The following is a 16,962-nucleotide window of genomic DNA, read 5'->3' as shown; positions in this document are numbered from 1 at the left end:
AAGGCAGACTCCTTGTCACTCTTCGCCACACTAAGAGCATAGAATCATGCACGCGTGCAAAGCACGCTGGTATGTTGGCTATCTTCTTTCTGCTAGCATTGCCCGATAAGTTAGGCTACGCACGACGGATTCGGGCATTCTGCATATCTAGATGTGGGGAATCCGAATCGCCCACTCAGCCCCATCGTAAACCAATCTCGGCTTTCTGGCGCTATGCTATGTCCAATTAATTCTTCTTCCGATTCAGTGACAATATTCTCGAGGAGATGGTATAGTGTGTCAGCGGCCCCTAGCGTCGCCTCTTGGCGGAGGCTTGGGCGGGACCTGGATCGCCGAGAATCATGCCCGAAAGAGTTCCCGGGTAGTAGCGCCGCTGAACTCATGTTCGAAATTCAAAGCCTCCTCCAGATCAGATCTAACCACAAATTATACATCGTGGCAAGTCCGACCCCGTTCTGACCACACCTCTTTAGATAGAGTCTGGCCGCTCGCCTTCAAGGCATGCTGAACAAGTCAACGGCGTTGGGCGGTAGGGACTCGATGAGAGGGGCGATTTGCTGAGAGGGGCAGGCAACCGTGCCTGGTGAGTGGAGCACTGTCCTGGACGGCCATCTTGGACCGTGCGCGGAGAGCGCAGCTGAGAACAGGAGGAGGCTCTATCTCTCAGTTATAAAGACAAGGCTCCATCCAAGTCCAGTCCCATTCTGTCCACGCCACGCTCACACCCCTTCCACTAGCTGCAGGAATCGGCGACTGCACTCACTCTTTACACTCTTGTCCGCGGCATAGTTTACTGCTTACCTCGCAGCCTGCCCAAGATGCGCTCCATCCTCCTGTCGACCGTGGTCCTAGCCATCTTTGCCGCCACCGCTGTGCCCGCGATCGCTAGACCTGAAGACCACGCCCTCGTTGCTCGCAGTCCGACCGTGTCAATTCGCAATATCCGTCGTGCCGCTGGAGATGGTAACAGTGGGGGGAGCAACGATGGAGGCGGCAATGGTGGAGGTGGCAGCAACAGTGGAGGGAACAACGGTGGAGGAGGGAACAACGGTGGAGGCAGTGGCGGAGGGAGCAACGGTGGAGGAAGTGGCGGAGGGAGCAACGGTGGAGGAAGTAACGGTGGAGGCAGTAACGGAGGAGGGAACAACGGAGGAGGAAACAATGGAGGAGGGAACAGCGGTGGAGGAAGTAGCGGTGGAGGAAGTAGCGGTGGAGGGAACAACGGCGGAGGCAGTAGCGGCGGAGGAAACAACGGTGGAGGCAGTAGCGGCGGAGGAAACAGCGGTGGAGGCAGTAGCGGCGGAGGGAACAACGGTGGAGGCGGCGGTGGAGGGAACAACGGCGGAGGGAACAATGGTGGTGGACCTCCTGGTCCGAAGCCGTCGGGGGGGTTCCAAGAGAGACGCAAGCGTTCCCAGCAGCCTATCAGGCCTGTTGTCGACGCTGCTGAGGCTTTGTGCCCTGCGCCAATGACTGCATGTCCTAACGCTGCTACCGTGCCCGGATCCCTGTCTCAGTGGCTTGAGATGGGTTTCGAATGCACGAACTTCAAGGAGGATTTGACCTCCTGCGGTGGCTGTGGAAGCCTTGACTCGAAGTGCGTTGTCCTCTCTATCTATGGCTTACATCTTGCTGAACATCTATCTTTCCGCGCTGGATGTCTCGTTGATACCAGGTACGATTGCACTGCTATGCCCGGCGCGCTCGGCGTCTCGTGCGATGCGGGCTCTTGCCGCGTGCATTCCTGCCAGTCTGGCTACATACTGTCGGCTGACGGCAAGATGTGTAAGCTGGATTAATCCCGCAAGACAATGACGGACTACATGGAAGTGCACCTACGATACGCGTATAGATCTTTCGAAACCTGCTATGTGATCCCCCACTGTTTCCTCTGGCACTACGAATCGCGACAGACGCCTATACGGACGTTACGAGGACTGCTATATCTACGACTTTGGGGTGGACTTTATGCTACTCGTCTTGAACTTCTATTTATGCCCTCTTACCTAGATGGGCGGTCTGTCTCTCTGTTTTGTACTCTGAACGATGGAATCCGTATGCTTTCCCAATCTGTGTCGAGTAAAGTAGTATATCTCTCTTGAACTGCAGTTGAGACGAAATTATAGCGTGCGAAGGCTTGCAGGCGTACTACACGCTCAACGCATTGAAGCTTGAAGCACTGCCCGCACCGCGGTGACCGAGTTGGACTGAACCTGTGATTCGTGACACTGTGACACCGACACTGAGATGAATCTTAATGCACGTGCAGTTCCGATCCAGGATTCTAGAGTGGAATTGCCCGTGCGCCTCAACTTATTTACAGTATTTGAAGTTGCAGTTACACAGCGGGGCTCTCATTCACTGGCAGTATCTTCGGCAACTGAATTCATGGCTAAGCGAACTCACAATATCCCCGCTCTTACTGCTCATGAGACCGCTCACTCCCTTGCCCTTCTTGGTGAATACACACACACTCTCGATTCTCTTCCACTCGACCTCTCCCGTAGCTTTGCTGACCTACGCGAACTCGATGCCGTTCTTTCCTCCTCCATGTCTGTTCTGACCGCAAAAATCAACGAACTTACGATCATGCTCGAGAATAAGTCTGCGACGAAGGAAGACCGACTGTGGCTACTTACCCAGATCGCAGAGGAGGCGGCTCGATTGAAGCTCGGCGGCGAGGACAAGATCCGAGTCGCTTGCCAGGCCGCGGATGGTCTTCGGGGACACAAGGCGCACATGAAGACTCTAGTACAACATTTGCCGGACCCGGACTTCGAAAGCATTGAGCTGATAGGCAGGAAGACTATCTTCCCTCATGTGGCGACACGCTCCTACATGCCAGTTGGTGGCGCGGGCGAGGGCGGACGAAGACAACGACGAGGTGCTTATGGGAGTCTTTTGTCGAGTACGACAGTGGATGCTAGTCCCAACAAGAGAAAACGAGCTACTGGTAGAGATGATGACTTGGACCTACCCAGCAAGACTCCGAGAAAAGAGAGGACTGGAGACGCTCCGAGACAGCGAAATAGGAACAGAAGGTATGCCATGTTAAATGCATTCAATCTTTACATATATTTGATCCCGTATTGTAGACCTGAACGAGCTCCTTCGCCTGCCGAGTCGCTCCTATCAGTAGCCTCTCATTTTCCTCCTTCCGCTTCACAGGACGTGGTCAATGTCTCCAATTCCCGTCCGAACGTAGCTCGCGGCACTAATAGTTCTTCCATCGCTAAGCGTTCTCGCGCCGGACAAAGTAATATAGAGCCCCAGACCGTCTCACAATTTGAGCACGAAAAATATAATGCACCTCCGTCATCATCTACAGCCCATCCTTCCCTACCTGTCCCATACGCAAATGGGTTAAATGGTATGAACGGGACGCGGATTAATGGCGTCACGGAATGGGCGCACGGGCAACTAGAAGGTCCTGGGATGCCAGTTGCCAGAACTTTTGTTGGTGTTGTCACAGCGGAGCCACATGATATAGCGACTGGTACAGGGGCTGAGGCGGATGGGGAAGTTGATGATGGTCGAACGTATTGTTTCTGCGACGGGGTTAGCTATGGGGATATGATTGCATGTGATGACGATAACTGCGAGCGTGAATGGGTGAGTTGATCGTGATGCGGTCCATCTGCTTCATGTTGATGTCATTTTTTTCAGTTTCATCTACCATGTATTGGCCTCACAGTTCCTCCGGAGGGAACATGGTTTTGCGATGCATGTCGTGCTAGGCGTAATGCACGGCGGTCTGGACGTGGCGGAAAGAAGAGATCGGGTGGAGGGCGATCGAATGCGCGGAACGCATCAACTTAGACTCGTATGTTTTCGCTCAATAATTTTGGGCGAGCGCTGCTCTAACATATATGAATCCCGATCAACTGATGGTTGATGCGCAAGTCCTAGATAGCCCCGACGTACCTTTCATGCTCTACAGGTCCACAAGTTTGGGCTTCATTCTGAAGGATAGACTCTTGGCTTCAGCTCCTTTCGTTTTCGGAATGGTGTAAAAAGCAGCATTGTATTCCTTAATCTTTGCACTGTCGATTTCAAAGGTTGAGTTTACAACATACTCGCCAACCCGATGATTCCCAACTCCACACTATGCTATTGTCTAATCCTTCTAGAGACATCATGGGGCGAATGAGATTTTTTGCCTGGATGCATGTATCATGGCTGCTGTACATATCTGATGGCCTTGAGCATTTCTGAAACTGCGGATGAATGCTCTACGTCATGACCTTAGGATCACGTGCTCAGAGTTCTGGTTACCACTGCCAGCTACTGCCTGCGGACTCATCTATGTAGCCCGGCCCGTGCAACCATCTTGGGATGTCTTCTCACAAGTTCTCAGTAATTATTGATTGTTTCCCTCTTCCGTCACACCATGAGCCCGAAATCAAGAACCACTTCCTTCGTTTCAGTTCCCCCAGAGATTTGGTTATATATATGTACGGCCCACGCTCTTACATCTTACTTGCGGTACTCACGAGTCCTTCGTTAGTCTCATTCCTGGATATCCCTGATCTTGCCAACATCGCTCGAGTCGACCCTGTCTTTTCACAACTCGCAGAGGACCCGGTTCTCCACCATCTTCGCCTACATGTTGTGACACCCTCTCGAGTTTCACATTCTCTCTTTGGAGAGAGCTTGACGGGTATCCCTCTGAGACCTACAGTAGCTGATCTGGTCCATCGAGGTATCATGCGCGGACTTGGCATTGAGAGGAGGTGGAGAGCAGGAATGTACTTTTACTCATCACATGTGTGTATAGTATTCATTCCTCTGATGGCCACCATTCGGTTAACTGGTTTCGGACAGATGGTCACACAGTACGAGAATTCACTTCGTCTACAACGTACGCATGCCGGAAACGTGGTTACGTCTACGCTTCGAAAACGCTCATCCAACGCTCTTCTACATGTGTATTCCGTACAGACTGCCATGCGTAGGGAGCATGAACGTATTCGGCTAGCTCTTTGTCCGGGAATTAAGAGTATTGTGCGATTCTACGAAAGTCTAAGTCGACCTTGATTGTGCAGCTGCACAATTGCCCATTGCCCTTTGCTATCATCGTGTATCTTTGTAACTCTTTCTGGATGCAGGCCTATTGATACCCTTGGCGCAAGTCCTGTATGCTGTTCTGTCCTGTGCACATGGCGATTCTGGCAAGAGATCAGGTAAACTGGGAAACTGATATCAGAAGCACTTCAACGGTTCAAAGTTAGATGCAGCTCATTGTTACTTCATACTCTTCTTACTGGCGGTGTCCCGCCATCAATAACATTAGTTCAGGACGATGGGATAGTGGGTGTATTTGCGTTTACTGTACATAAAATCGTAGCGGTGACGTGTACTGCTATCTCGTCCTTAGATCATCCTCCTCAAATAATCATCTGGTTTTATTTAGGGTGCCGCAAGCTCTGTGCCGGGTCATACGTACGGGTGCGAGTAGCGGGAAGAGACAGTCCTGTGCATAGGAGCGGTGGGCGATCTTAGCCCATGCGAGTATCAGGTTATGTGGTGATGCCGCCGTCCACGGTCTGACAATGTAGCCAATCTTGCATCTAGTTGCCGATGCGCTGTGATAGCGAACCACTGGTGCATTGCGATACCAATCTGGGTAATCTCCGCCTTTGTAAGCCCACCGCTGCGATTAAATTCACTCAGAGTTATGACAGATTGCGCGAGTTCCGAACGCATGGGCTCAATGGGTATGCTCACTTGCCCTCCTCATGCCGTCAATTGGAAAAAAACACTGACCCCTGATTGTCTTATTCAACGTATATACCCAGCTACGCCAATAATTGTAAGCTCTGATGAAGAAGTTGCCGTCAATGGCAACTATGACAGTGATGGTTCGGGAGATTATGTGGATCATCTAGCAGAGTTGGAGGTCATTTACATGAAGAGGAAAGGTTCTTTGCACCGTCGTGTATCGGACAGAATCAAGGGCGTAAAGGCACCTTGTGAGTTCATATTTGATACCATGGCAAGTATGCTGAATGCCTTGCAGATACACGTACATCAATCTCCCCTGATGCTGATCTCAGGAGACCTTGCAAGCGCATGAATGAGCTGCCATCGCAGCAAGGATTGACCGTGGCTTGCTCCTTGACATCCCGGATTTGACAGCAACGGTTGTAAGGAATGATGGGGGCATGATTAGCGAACCGTTATATATAGGCCCAGAACTCACACTTGTGTTTGCAGAACCAGCTGTAAATCTTCCGCTTGCATACACATTGCGAAATGTCCCTTGTGCGTCAGCTGCTTCTGACCGGGATCTGGCCCCATGGCCCTCCACTTCAGTGTCAGACGCTCCTGTCGAACAATTCCAACCAATCCCTGATGCAGAATATGCCAACGCTGCATCGACAATGGGAGAAAATAACGTACAAGACGACCTCGAAAGCAAGCCTCGTAGCACGACAGTACAGGGAAAGAACCCGATGCATTCATCAGGGACACTCATCGGTCCAGGCCGGCAGACCAAGGGGAAGTGTACTCACACGAAACCATCGGCTTTCTCATTACACCCATTGACACCGGCCAATGACACCTCCTCGAGGGCATCACTAAATCAGACCGACACCGGGCTTTCTGCAACTGTCTCCGAAGATTTTAACCTTAGGCGTTTTCTCATGAGGCTAGGGCTACCTCCGGAGCAATATGAAGAGAAGCTTCGTAATGTCGGGTTGGATAGCGAGGCTGTCGTCAAGGCATGCAAGAGTTTGTCCGAGTATTACCGCGGAGAGTTGAAGGATTCTTTACTGGAGGTGGGGCTGAAGCCCGCAGAATACGTCATAATATTGTCTGGCCTGCAAGATGAGTGAGGGGTTTCATCTGCCGCCGTTGGAATTTCGGAAACGGGGTTCGTCGAGTACATATTGTAACTTTGATCTTCAAAGTAACGCGCCGAGTCAAGCTGCTAATGGCAGAAATAGTATAAGCTGACGAAATCTCATCTGATTCCCCAATCATTACAAAAAATCCTCCCAAATCTGTCTCAGAACGTGGGGATCGTACAATGTGTACGCTGTACAGTGGCTCGGAAGATTTAAATTTGTACCACCGTCAGTCCGAGCGCTTCAAGTACCAGTGGGCTCAGAACTCTGCAAGTCGATCGGTTACTATACTAGTAGTAGATATGCTGAGATGTATAATGGTGTGTAGCCACACTAGTCACATTGATTATAGACCTCATCATGGCAACCACAACGACGCACAGCGACGGCGTCTCAGCGGGCTAGACGGCGTTCACTCTCTCGCTTTGGTCAAAGCATCTATCTCTGGACTCCTTGTATCCTCCGCAGATGCCCCAGCGCACCCGTCGTTTCGCGGATATCTTCGTAACTGGTCGGCCGGAACGACTCGACCACCAGGTCCTCACACCAAGGACCCCGCACTCACGTTCAGGTCGTGCTGAAGAAGGACACACGGGAGTTGAGCTAGAGCGTCTTCGTCGCGGTAGTAGCACTGACGATGAGGACGAAGACGACAATGATTCATTTGGATCTTCCACCAGTGCGCTGCGCACTGGTTTTACTGTTTCTTCTTCAACGTCCAGCTTTCCGATGGGTTACAGAAGCAGAGGGGATGACCACGAAATTCTCATCGGACCATCCGGATTTCCGACAGTGCAGACACTCGTCCAACGATTCGTGATGCTTTCCGGAGTGATCATGTCTTGTGGCATCTTCGTGATGTTCGTGAAGGCATTCGATCAGATTAGCTTGCAGGCCGCAATCAACATGAAACAGAGAATCTGGCATGGCTTCGCAGGAACGGGGTTGCCGCCGTCTGGCCGCCTTCTATCATATGCATCGTACTCTCATTTTCCTCTTACTGGTGCAGAATACCGAGCAGAATGCAACAAGATCGCGAATTTCATGTCAACAGCTAGCTACTGGGACACGCCTTTGGCCGGGCCATTAGACGTGCTTCATGTACCTACTGCGCGCAAAGGCGAGCAAAATGTTTGCTCAAGCACAATCACGTATATGTTGGATGGGAGCGTAGGGTTAGCTACGGATTTGGCCCTGATGGCACAAGTCGCTGGACTGGCACGAGAGGTATGTCGCAGATTGTGTCATAATGTACGGGAGATGTCACATTTCAACAGCGCAATAGCACTTTTTTTATTGATGATACATATTGGAATCGCGGAAAGTGAGTCCCCTGGCTCATCATTAATGCAATACACTTATACGCTTCCCATACGAGATGGACAGACTACTTCGAAAATATACATAGCTTGTATAGAGGGCCTCAGCCGGGATGTCGTGCACCTCCGCCCCAGGGTATATAATTTGAATTTATATCACTACACGCGTGTATTCAGCCTTCCCATTTGACAGAGCTCGTTGCATGCCCCCGAGTTGCCAGGTGAGTTCGATTGCATGAGGAGTTCAAATATTGATCGCGCAATGATTTAACGGTTTTATAGGCACTTGGTATGATTCTGTAGGGCGCTTTTGAATAATAACTCAGTATTCACATTGTAGATCGTGAGTGGCCAGACTGCTTCTTTCCATCTGAGTCGAAGGTATATGGAAGAATTTGAAGACCAGTTCGTCTGTTGTCGGATTACTAGTGTGAAACCGTCTAACATAATGAAACAGATCCGCTCACGGAGTCAATCGCCAGAAGCCCATTTTCGATCGTGCTAGACGATCCGTTGCAGAGGTCATTCGTCCCAATGCCCATATATCCACCTTGATCCAAGCGGCGCGTGCAGAGGTCGCTTCAGTGCTATCCCTTCAAACCGAGCACGCTTCGCCTTATGGTTCAGAACCCTACATCGGCGTCCATATACAGGGACGGAACCACTCCACTATAACGACGCCTGTTTCGAGCAGTTTACCCATGGCAAAATTCATACAAGTAGCTCGTCATACTTGGTCTCGGTTATACCCCGCCGTGCCATTATCTCTAGTATCCTCCAGCTCTGCTACAGCAGCTTCACCTGCCCATTTTCCTATGCCACCCATAGCTTATGTTGCGTCCGACTCACCAGAAGTGATACGTGATTATGTAGCGGCGCTGCCCCCTTCCACGGCAACGTTCTCGCTAGGTTTGAGCACAAATGCGGAACTGCGCGGGCTCGCACCCCAGCACGGCTATATGCCGGAAGACTTCGATAAGCAAGATCAAACAGAACGAGTGAGACTCACGCGGGGGGCGATCGTGGATCTGGCATTGCTCAGTGGGCTCTGGGCGGAGACTGGCCAGGTCATACCTAGTGCGACAATTTGTGCAGGAAGGTGAGTGAGCCGTAGTTTAATATTATTTGTCATGCTGATGGTTTGTCTCTTCATTGGAAGCTCTAACCTGTGCAAACTTTCCGTACTTGGTCTGGGTTGGAGCAGGAGTTTTGGCCTTCGAAACGACGAACATTTTTCAGATGTCATTAGCGCAGAAAATCGACGATGGGTGGATATAGAAGAAGGCAACCCGGATGTTTGGACAGTCTTCACTCTCCCTCCTTGAAGGCATCCTTTGAGTCGAATAATATGTATCATGTATACGATGATGTTCTGGCTGCGCAATCTTCTTGATCAGATTGTGTTTGTAACTCTTCAAGAGAATTTCTGAAGAAACGCCTCTCCAGCCTTGCTATCGTAGTATTGTCAGTACTCCTAGCAGTGTCCAGAAAATCGGAGAATTGGAAACTCCGCCCCTTCGGTGGGGGAGGTGGAGGAGCCTGTGTGACTCGGACATGTTGAATTACATTCTCAACGTTTACTACGTCCGTGCGTCTACTTGTTGGTTCGAGTGCTTGGACGGCGTCACGGAAGATCTTCATGGTGTAATTTGAGTGTAATCGATTTCGCCACTGCTTGTCACTGTACATTGGGACCATGATCTTCCCTCTTCTCTGCCTAGTATGAGTCACCTGCTAGTACTTATCAATGTGGGTGAGTAAGGACTTCGCGGGAACTAAATGGCCAATAAGATGTGTCTGAGGGTGTCGAGGGAAAGTCATTTCTCGATTCCTCTGGCTTGATAAGCCAATGATTTCATTCCTCCTCAATCCTACAAAACGTGCGGCATCCGTTCGAACAGGCCAGATCTTCCGTCACCTCTCGACGACCCCTCCTAGACACGGGATTATGTCCTTCCCTGAAACTATCCAGGCAATTGCCATCGACCAAAATGGGGACGTTGACGTACTTCAGAAGAAGGTAGTTCCGTTCCCTGAGCATGTGCCAGGGAATGTCATTGTTAAGGTGAGTAGTAGCACGACGTCGTTCTTTGCGTATCATTCATAATATATTGCAGATTCAATATGCAGGTGTTAATTTCATCGATACGTACTACCGGTTAGTGTGTTCAAAGGGCTATCGCGTCTAGAATCTTATATGCGTATTCAGGAAGGGTCTCTACCCTGCCAAGTCTTTCCCCTTGGTACTCGGCATGGAGGCATCAGGCACTATCGTTGGTTTGCCTACGGACGAGAAGGTGCTAGCGGATGAGCAATATAAGAAGCGAATGTTCAAAATTGGTGACAAAGTGGCAGTGGTGCGTTTGGCTTCTAATATCCCTTATCGAAACTTGCTTACAACGTTCGCGTGCTAGAACCAATCTAATGTACATGCAGAGTATGCGTCTGTATCGTGGGTTAGAGTGTATCCTGTGCCCGAGTCTGTTTCGCTCTTAACGGCAGGTGCTGCGCTGTTACAAGGTCTGCTTTATATTTATTTATGCTGGCATTATAACTCATCCGTTTTACTGTAGGATTGACTGCACTGACATTCGTGACGGAGGCATACAACGTCAAGAAAGGAGACTATGTCTTCATTCACACCATTGCGGGCGGGCTCGGCCTCCTCTTTAGCCAGCTTTCAAAGGATCGTGGTGCCATCGTGATTGGCACCACCTCGACGCCTGAGAAAGCGGAGCTTGCGAAACAGCACGGCGCAGATCATGTTATTCTGTACCCAGTGGAGAACACCGTCGACCGTGTTCTGGAGATTACGAATGGCGAAGGCGTGCATGTTGTCTATGATGGAGTGGGCAAGGACACGTAGGTTCGATGAAGTTTGAGAATTCAGTAGCATTGACGTTTTCGTTTCAGGTTTGACAATGATTTCAAACTCTTGCGACGTAAAGGAACTCTCGTCGCCGTGGGTAATGCGTCCGGACCTGCGCCTCCGGTCGCACCTCTACGGCTAGTAGAGAAAAACCTGGCTTTGCTCCGTCCATCGTACGTACCTCTTTCTTCGACATTGCCTGTGCGTATATACTGATCATTGGTAATGTCGATAGTTTCATGAATTACACAGTGACCCCCGAAGAAACACTGTACTATGGAACGGAGCTGTTCAAACTGATTACCGATGGTAAACTGAAGATCAATGTCTTCAGGGAATACCCATTCACGACCGAAGGCATCCGAGAGGCGCAATCAGATTTGACGACAAGGAGTGGGAAGACTGTTGGCAAGCTAGTAATCAAAATTGCGGACAATTAGGACGGCTCTGTAAGCGCTTTGGATTGTGTTCGGCTAGCGTGAAAGGAGCCGCTCAAATTATTGTACAATATTGGCCGTTGTGCTTTGATATACGTCTTCTGGATGGTGATTTCGTTGATACACCCTGAAGCTTCTGCAGGCGGCAGAGGATATCTTATATACATCACCAAGTCTGAGATGAGACCAGTCACAGGGTCATCCAACGAGTATTTACATAATTATGATATATCTCATTTTCCCATTTTCCAAGCGAATTCCGAATATACAAGCCGGAATCCCAGGTCCCTTTCGCTTGAATCGCAATGAAACATACATAAATAAAGACTCATTGTTGTTGCTCTTATATTGTCTCCAGCTCAAAGTTGACGGTTACCGATAAGTAGGCTTCCAGTTGGTGATGACTACGACTCAATACTAGGACAGCTAACGTGCTATCTGAATAGTCGATGTTAGCATGTGAGTATTGCCACCGGCCAAAGATGCATGATGATGATTAACTCGACACATGCAAGGCCTACTGGATTCTGCTGCGGCGTCCAACACAATTCCATCAGCCAATATCATCACTGCATCCATCAAAAGAGTACCGTCGTCAGATTCTACGGCGAGGAAAGCGCGTACATTACGGTCGAGAGGAACGCACGTACGAGGTGCTTCCATTGTCCAGTTGTAATAAATTGTATCGGGCACCGGAATGTCTGCAGGTGATTGCCAATCAAGCAGTGTTCATGATAAAGTTGGTGCTTACGAGGTGCATGAACTGCAGAGACATACACGTAAACCGGCCCTTAACGTCATGAAGAAACGCTCAGCTCGAAGTATACCGTCAGCTACTACAAGTCCGGCATCTGCCCAAAGGCGTGGCGAGCCTTCACTAAGGCGGACGTCTAATATAGCTACCACACCAAAGATCACGAAGTCCAGAAAAGCTACAACCACATCTATTTCGACGCCCACCAATCGTTCAGTGACCTACCACTCACGTCCAATCAGGTGTTTATCTTCAATATTCGTGGTTCTTCGACCCTTGACTCATGATGAATTCGGATGGCGTCAGATCCAGAATTCCACAGATTTCGCGAACAAAATCCGCCCTTATTCGTGATTATTGGCACTCTAGAGAGTACACCGTGTCTCAAATCTCTGAATGGCTAAATTGTGGGCCGCGAGAGGTTTGGTATGCAATCAAGAATGAAGCCAATGACAATCTGAGTGAAGACTCGCGATACCTGAATGGTCAATTGGGCGACATAATCAACGTCGACGAACTTCCGGTTCGCAAAAGACCGATCACAGAGCCTCAGGTGAAACTCGAGGAGCTCGAGGTTGAACAAGTGGATGTTAAGCTCTGTAACGAGTACGACGGGAACACCAGCGAATCAGAGGATACGGATGAGATTGAGCGTGAACGTAAGTACGGCGTATTTGTGTCTATTGTGTGAGTCGTCATGACCCTCCACTCAGTAGAGTGTTTGAGTTCGCAATCCCAAGATGAGCAATCGCAGCTCAATATCATGAGCCCCAAACCACCACCTAGTTATGAAGAAGCTGCGGGTCCGGACGCATCACAAGTGCTATTCCGTGCCGCTCCATCTCGTACGTCAGGAGCCGATCGTAAGTCCTACACAAATTCTCCTCGGCCGCGCCACAGCGTGAATTCTCCACGACGCTTTTCTCCTTATTGTCCTCAAGAACGATCTGCCGCGGCCGGTCGACCTCATGATGGGCGCCCACGATTGCCTCTCGACCCATCTTCCGAGCGTGTCCACCCTGTTGTTGCTGCCACCTACGCGTCCGCATTTAAAGGCAAAGGGCGGGAGTTACCGCCTAGTGTGGCATCAAAACCTTCCTCAGCTACAATACCTACAATACCTACCGCCTCGACCAGTCAATGTCAGGTCAGCGCATTTTTGAGCGGACTGAAGCGGCCGCAGGCTTGTTTGAAAGACGCGTTTTATGAGTTCGGCGTGAAAACGGATGCAGATCTGGATGTTCTCTGCACTCTGCAGGACCAGTGGGATGTTCTGAAGGAATTCTTGATGACTAGGAACGTGACTATATTTCAGTGGATGATGGTGAAAAACGGTTTAGAGGCTCGTGCGACTCACTTGTCAGATGTATGCTGAATGGTTCAAGTTCACGGATGATCTGTTTGCTTTCCTTGGCCTCGATCCTTGGTCAGTCGCGGTGTCCGTGATAATACATGGAGCTTCAAAGAGTACATAGTGACTGAATTGATGTCTACATGCGCGATGACGCGCCGATAGTATGATCCCACGGCAACTTGAACGGTCCATATGTGGAAGCCCATCGATCCGCGTTCCATGCACGCCATGCACGCCACACAGGGGCTTTCTCCGACAGCGACCGCAACGGTCGCCTCAGACAAGGTGATTCCAGGATGGTGGGGACTCGGCGGAGACTGGTAAGGGAGCATACTGATGGACATCTATCTTCGCAGCTTGGACTAGCTAACTACGTCCTTAGACGGCTGGATCGAATATGCCATCCTTCAAGCGGTGAGTTATGTTTACTACTATTCGAGGCCCATGATTCATGGTCGAATTGGGGCATATCCTTCAGTCCTTTACCTAACTGTTATCTGTGTGGTACCCTCGACGAGCCCATCAGAGCACATCATCAACGTGTTCACCAAAAATTCTGCAGAGTCTCATACAGAGGTGGTGAGCAGGTGCATATACGCCGTAGTACCGCAACAGGAGTATTCTACTGTATACACTGCGATGCACCATTTGAAATACCCCGTGATTTACAAGTTTGTACCATTTTTACCGTTGCATGCGCGCTCACTAATCAATCCACAGAATCATGCGAGGGGTGGATGCAGTGGCATCCATAACAACATTCCGCAGTTACCGGGAGCTTCAGATAAAAGGCCAGAGGCCTTAGTACTCCGCATCAATCGACCACGAAAGCCGTCAGCCTTGACTGAGGACGATAAAATCCAATTCTTGGGCTTCGGGAAGGTTCTCGACTCCGAAGATGTGGAAATGGGTGAGGTGTCCATCAAGCTGGAGGGGGACCTCAATGACGGGAGCTTCGATGATGTAGTGGTTCCTTCCGCCGCTGAAAGTATCGAGATGGGTGAGATACTTTATACCAAAGCATATTGTCTGACAAAAATCTCACTTATGCCTTCCTTTTATAAAATGCAGACTTGATCGAAGGTAATGCCGCAATTCAAACCATTGAGAATGAATCAACATGATTTACGCAGCACAGAACTCCAGTACCCGGATAATTTTGACCCCCCTTCAAGTGATCCCGTAGTAAAAGCACAAAGTCCCCCGATTGTCCAGAAGCATGCAGAAACGCAGCGTTTCTCGAAGATGCGTACCCCGCCACCCCCTGTTATTCCTCTCCAAGAAGTGCAGGAATCGACTAGTTCATCGTCGAGCGACATTCAGCTCGAGCCGGATTTATCAAACAATACAACGGATGCCAAACATGCTTTCTCCCCGGCGGTCGATGCATTCCTCAGAAGCCTCCCTAGCTTGTCTCCCCCGCCTGCTCATTTCGCGCAAGAGTTGATCTCACTGGGATTCAGATCAGATGCCGATCTCGATGCACTGGCTCTCGCATCGCCCATGGAGGGAGATTGGGATGAGCTCAAGAAGTGCCTTATCCTCGACAAATCTCACTATGTTTGGTGGACCTACGTAAAGAATGGACTGAAGGAGCGGAAGGAGAAGCTCAGTCGTGCCGGCCCGGATAATTTCTGGTCCCGTATGCGTCCTCGTCTTTCTTTTCTGTCATAAGTTCGGGTCTTTTCTCTCTCTTTCAGATTTCATCGTCTGTAACACTAGCAGTTGTAGACCCCGTGTATGTGCCTGGTTTAGTTTTATGTCGCACAAGTCGTTTTGTTGTCGTTGCTTCCGTCGCGTTGTAGCTAGTTACATACACAATGATACGCCCCATGTCAGTTGTTCCCTTAACGTGTCGATTTGTCTGGTATGTTGAGTAGTTGGCCAAGGCTCGTTGGTGTTCCGTCAGCCGCTGCCTCATGTATGCACACAACAACGGTGTAATTATATTCGAGATATTATGAAATCTGGTGTGACATGACAATTGGTCTCTGGAAACGGCCTGTAGCACAGTCATGGGGCTAGTAGGCAACACTCGTGGAAGAGGAAAACACCGTGGACGATCCCCCGTTCCTAGTAGAGGATGTACCGTTCGCAGTCGACGACGCAAACAACGGCGGAGCATCGCCTCCATCGGTCGGCTGAGAGTCGAACTTTGCAGCAGTACCGTTGGTCGAGTTGGGCGACATGCACGGAGACTGGTCTTGTGTGGGAGGCTGACTATCAACGGGAACATCCTTTGCTGCAGGAGCTGCAGGAGCTGCAGGATGTCCTGGCGCCACAGGGGTATTGGGAGGATTCACCGGCATCGGTGGCGAGATGGGCGGACTGCCAGGTGAGACGGGCGGACCGGGAGGACTGCCAGGTGAGACGGGCGGACCGGGAGGACTGACAGGAAGTCCGGGAGGACTAAGAGGAGCAGGGGGTGAGACAGGCGGACTGACAGGAGGGGCGGGCATCTCTAATGCCGCGAACGACTGAGTACTGGACGGCCAGACCGCACTAGGAGTGGCGTCATCCCGTGCAGCGTTCCGTGAGACCGAACTACCGTTGAGGGGAGGCGATGCGCTTCCGATGGCTTGGATTACCTGCTGCACCTTATCTATACTCTCCTGAGATATGGCGCTTTCACCAGCCGAACCAACAAGCGATTGGACCAATTCGACGAGAGGCCCTCCTATAACGGGTATGGCCCCCAAAACGTCCGTTAGGGTTCCACCCATGGTTGCGCGCTTGTCAAGATCGGGGCGAGGCCGTTCATCGTGGGGATGCACTGATTCAGGGCGTTGGCCATCTTGCGGTTCAACATGATTAGTTGAATGGAAGAAACGTAAAAAGCGACCACATACGCATTTCCACTTGCGCACCGCCGCCTCTGGTTTGGATGTTCATCGAGTCCTGTCGACTAGACAGCTGCGTACTTGAGGAGCTAGAAAGCGCATGCTCGTGGGGCTGTTCGGTGGGCGCCGCAAGACTCGAGGAGGATGAAGAGATCGCAAGGGTCGCGAGAAGAAGAGAAGAGCTTGGTGTGATTTTCATGATCATACACTAGGGATGGGAGAGGCGACAGCAAGATGATAACAATACGATAGCACTATGACTGAGGAGTCTCGTCAAAAGATCGTGGTCACAGTTAGAGAGCTGAGGGATGTCCTACGAGGTGGACGATATTTTATACAAGGGCAGGTTTGGCTGACAAGAGCGGCTGACGCTGTCGCGCTGGTCTCGCACCATGGTCAGACATCCAACACGCGAGCAGACTGCCTGACATACGAATCCCCTGGCAATAAATGCGGAGAGTAGTCTCAATTCAGACCAATAACAAACAAGGGAAGGATAGTCTTGAGCTCTCAAGGATTCTGCTGAAGGGAACAAGCT

The 16,962-nt window shown here is 50.5% G+C and overlaps 7 protein-coding genes across 7 annotated transcripts; 6 read left to right on the top strand and 1 right to left on the bottom strand.

Moving 5' to 3' along the window:
- Positions 1-818: 818 nt before the first annotated feature.
- FIBRA_00148 (uncharacterized protein) lies at positions 819-1,799 on the top strand (the record flags this gene model as incomplete). The annotated part of the gene is made up of 1 exon (XM_012322047.1): positions 819-1,799. The coding sequence occupies one exon, from the start codon at positions 819-821 to the stop codon at positions 1,797-1,799; it is 981 nt and encodes a 326-aa protein (XP_012177437.1).
- A 589-nt stretch (positions 1,800-2,388) lies between these two features.
- FIBRA_00147 (uncharacterized protein) lies at positions 2,389-3,819 on the top strand (the record flags this gene model as incomplete). Its single annotated transcript, XM_012322046.1, has 3 exons — positions 2,389-3,041; positions 3,096-3,612; positions 3,667-3,819. 3 exons carry the CDS (start codon positions 2,389-2,391, stop codon positions 3,817-3,819), a joined length of 1,323 nt encoding a protein of 440 aa, XP_012177436.1.
- A 1,858-nt stretch (positions 3,820-5,677) lies between these two features.
- On the top strand, positions 5,678-6,839 carry FIBRA_00146 (uncharacterized protein; the record flags this gene model as incomplete). Its single annotated transcript, XM_012322045.1, has 4 exons — positions 5,678-5,717; positions 5,799-5,972; positions 6,020-6,025; positions 6,217-6,839. The coding sequence occupies 4 exons, from the start codon at positions 5,678-5,680 to the stop codon at positions 6,837-6,839; spliced, it is 843 nt and encodes a 280-aa protein (XP_012177435.1).
- Positions 6,840-7,319: 480 nt separating this feature from the next.
- On the top strand, positions 7,320-9,495 carry FIBRA_00145 (uncharacterized protein; the record flags this gene model as incomplete). The annotated part of the gene is made up of 8 exons (XM_012322044.1): positions 7,320-8,078; positions 8,129-8,175; positions 8,230-8,306; positions 8,364-8,391; positions 8,453-8,459; positions 8,511-8,575; positions 8,628-9,269; positions 9,330-9,495. The coding sequence occupies 8 exons, from the start codon at positions 7,320-7,322 to the stop codon at positions 9,493-9,495; spliced, it is 1,791 nt and encodes a 596-aa protein (XP_012177434.1).
- A 623-nt stretch (positions 9,496-10,118) lies between these two features.
- Positions 10,119-11,479, top strand: FIBRA_00144 (uncharacterized protein; the record flags this gene model as incomplete). Its single annotated transcript, XM_012322043.1, has 7 exons — positions 10,119-10,235; positions 10,288-10,328; positions 10,380-10,527; positions 10,585-10,690; positions 10,744-11,032; positions 11,084-11,212; positions 11,275-11,479. The coding sequence occupies 7 exons, from the start codon at positions 10,119-10,121 to the stop codon at positions 11,477-11,479; spliced, it is 1,035 nt and encodes a 344-aa protein (XP_012177433.1).
- A 1,037-nt stretch (positions 11,480-12,516) lies between these two features.
- FIBRA_00143 (uncharacterized protein) lies at positions 12,517-15,258 on the top strand (the record flags this gene model as incomplete). Its single annotated transcript, XM_012322042.1, has 6 exons — positions 12,517-12,889; positions 12,947-13,093; positions 13,172-13,596; positions 14,305-14,584; positions 14,656-14,667; positions 14,723-15,258. 6 exons carry the CDS (start codon positions 12,517-12,519, stop codon positions 15,256-15,258), a joined length of 1,773 nt encoding a protein of 590 aa, XP_012177432.1.
- A 347-nt stretch (positions 15,259-15,605) lies between these two features.
- FIBRA_00142 (uncharacterized protein) lies at positions 15,606-16,623 on the bottom strand (the record flags this gene model as incomplete). Its single annotated transcript, XM_012322041.1, has 2 exons — positions 15,606-16,378; positions 16,434-16,623. 2 exons carry the CDS (start codon positions 16,621-16,623, stop codon positions 15,606-15,608), a joined length of 963 nt encoding a protein of 320 aa, XP_012177431.1.
- Between the last annotated feature and the right edge of the window lie 339 nt (positions 16,624-16,962).

This window comes from Fibroporia radiculosa (genome assembly GCF_000313525.1).
Source record: "Fibroporia radiculosa TFFH 294 genomic supercontigs, scaffold31, whole genome shotgun sequence".
Classification (NCBI taxonomy): domain Eukaryota; kingdom Fungi; phylum Basidiomycota; class Agaricomycetes; order Polyporales; family Fibroporiaceae; genus Fibroporia; species Fibroporia radiculosa.
The sequence above is the reverse complement of the archived record's forward strand: the minus strand, read 5'-3'. Positions and strand labels throughout refer to the sequence as shown.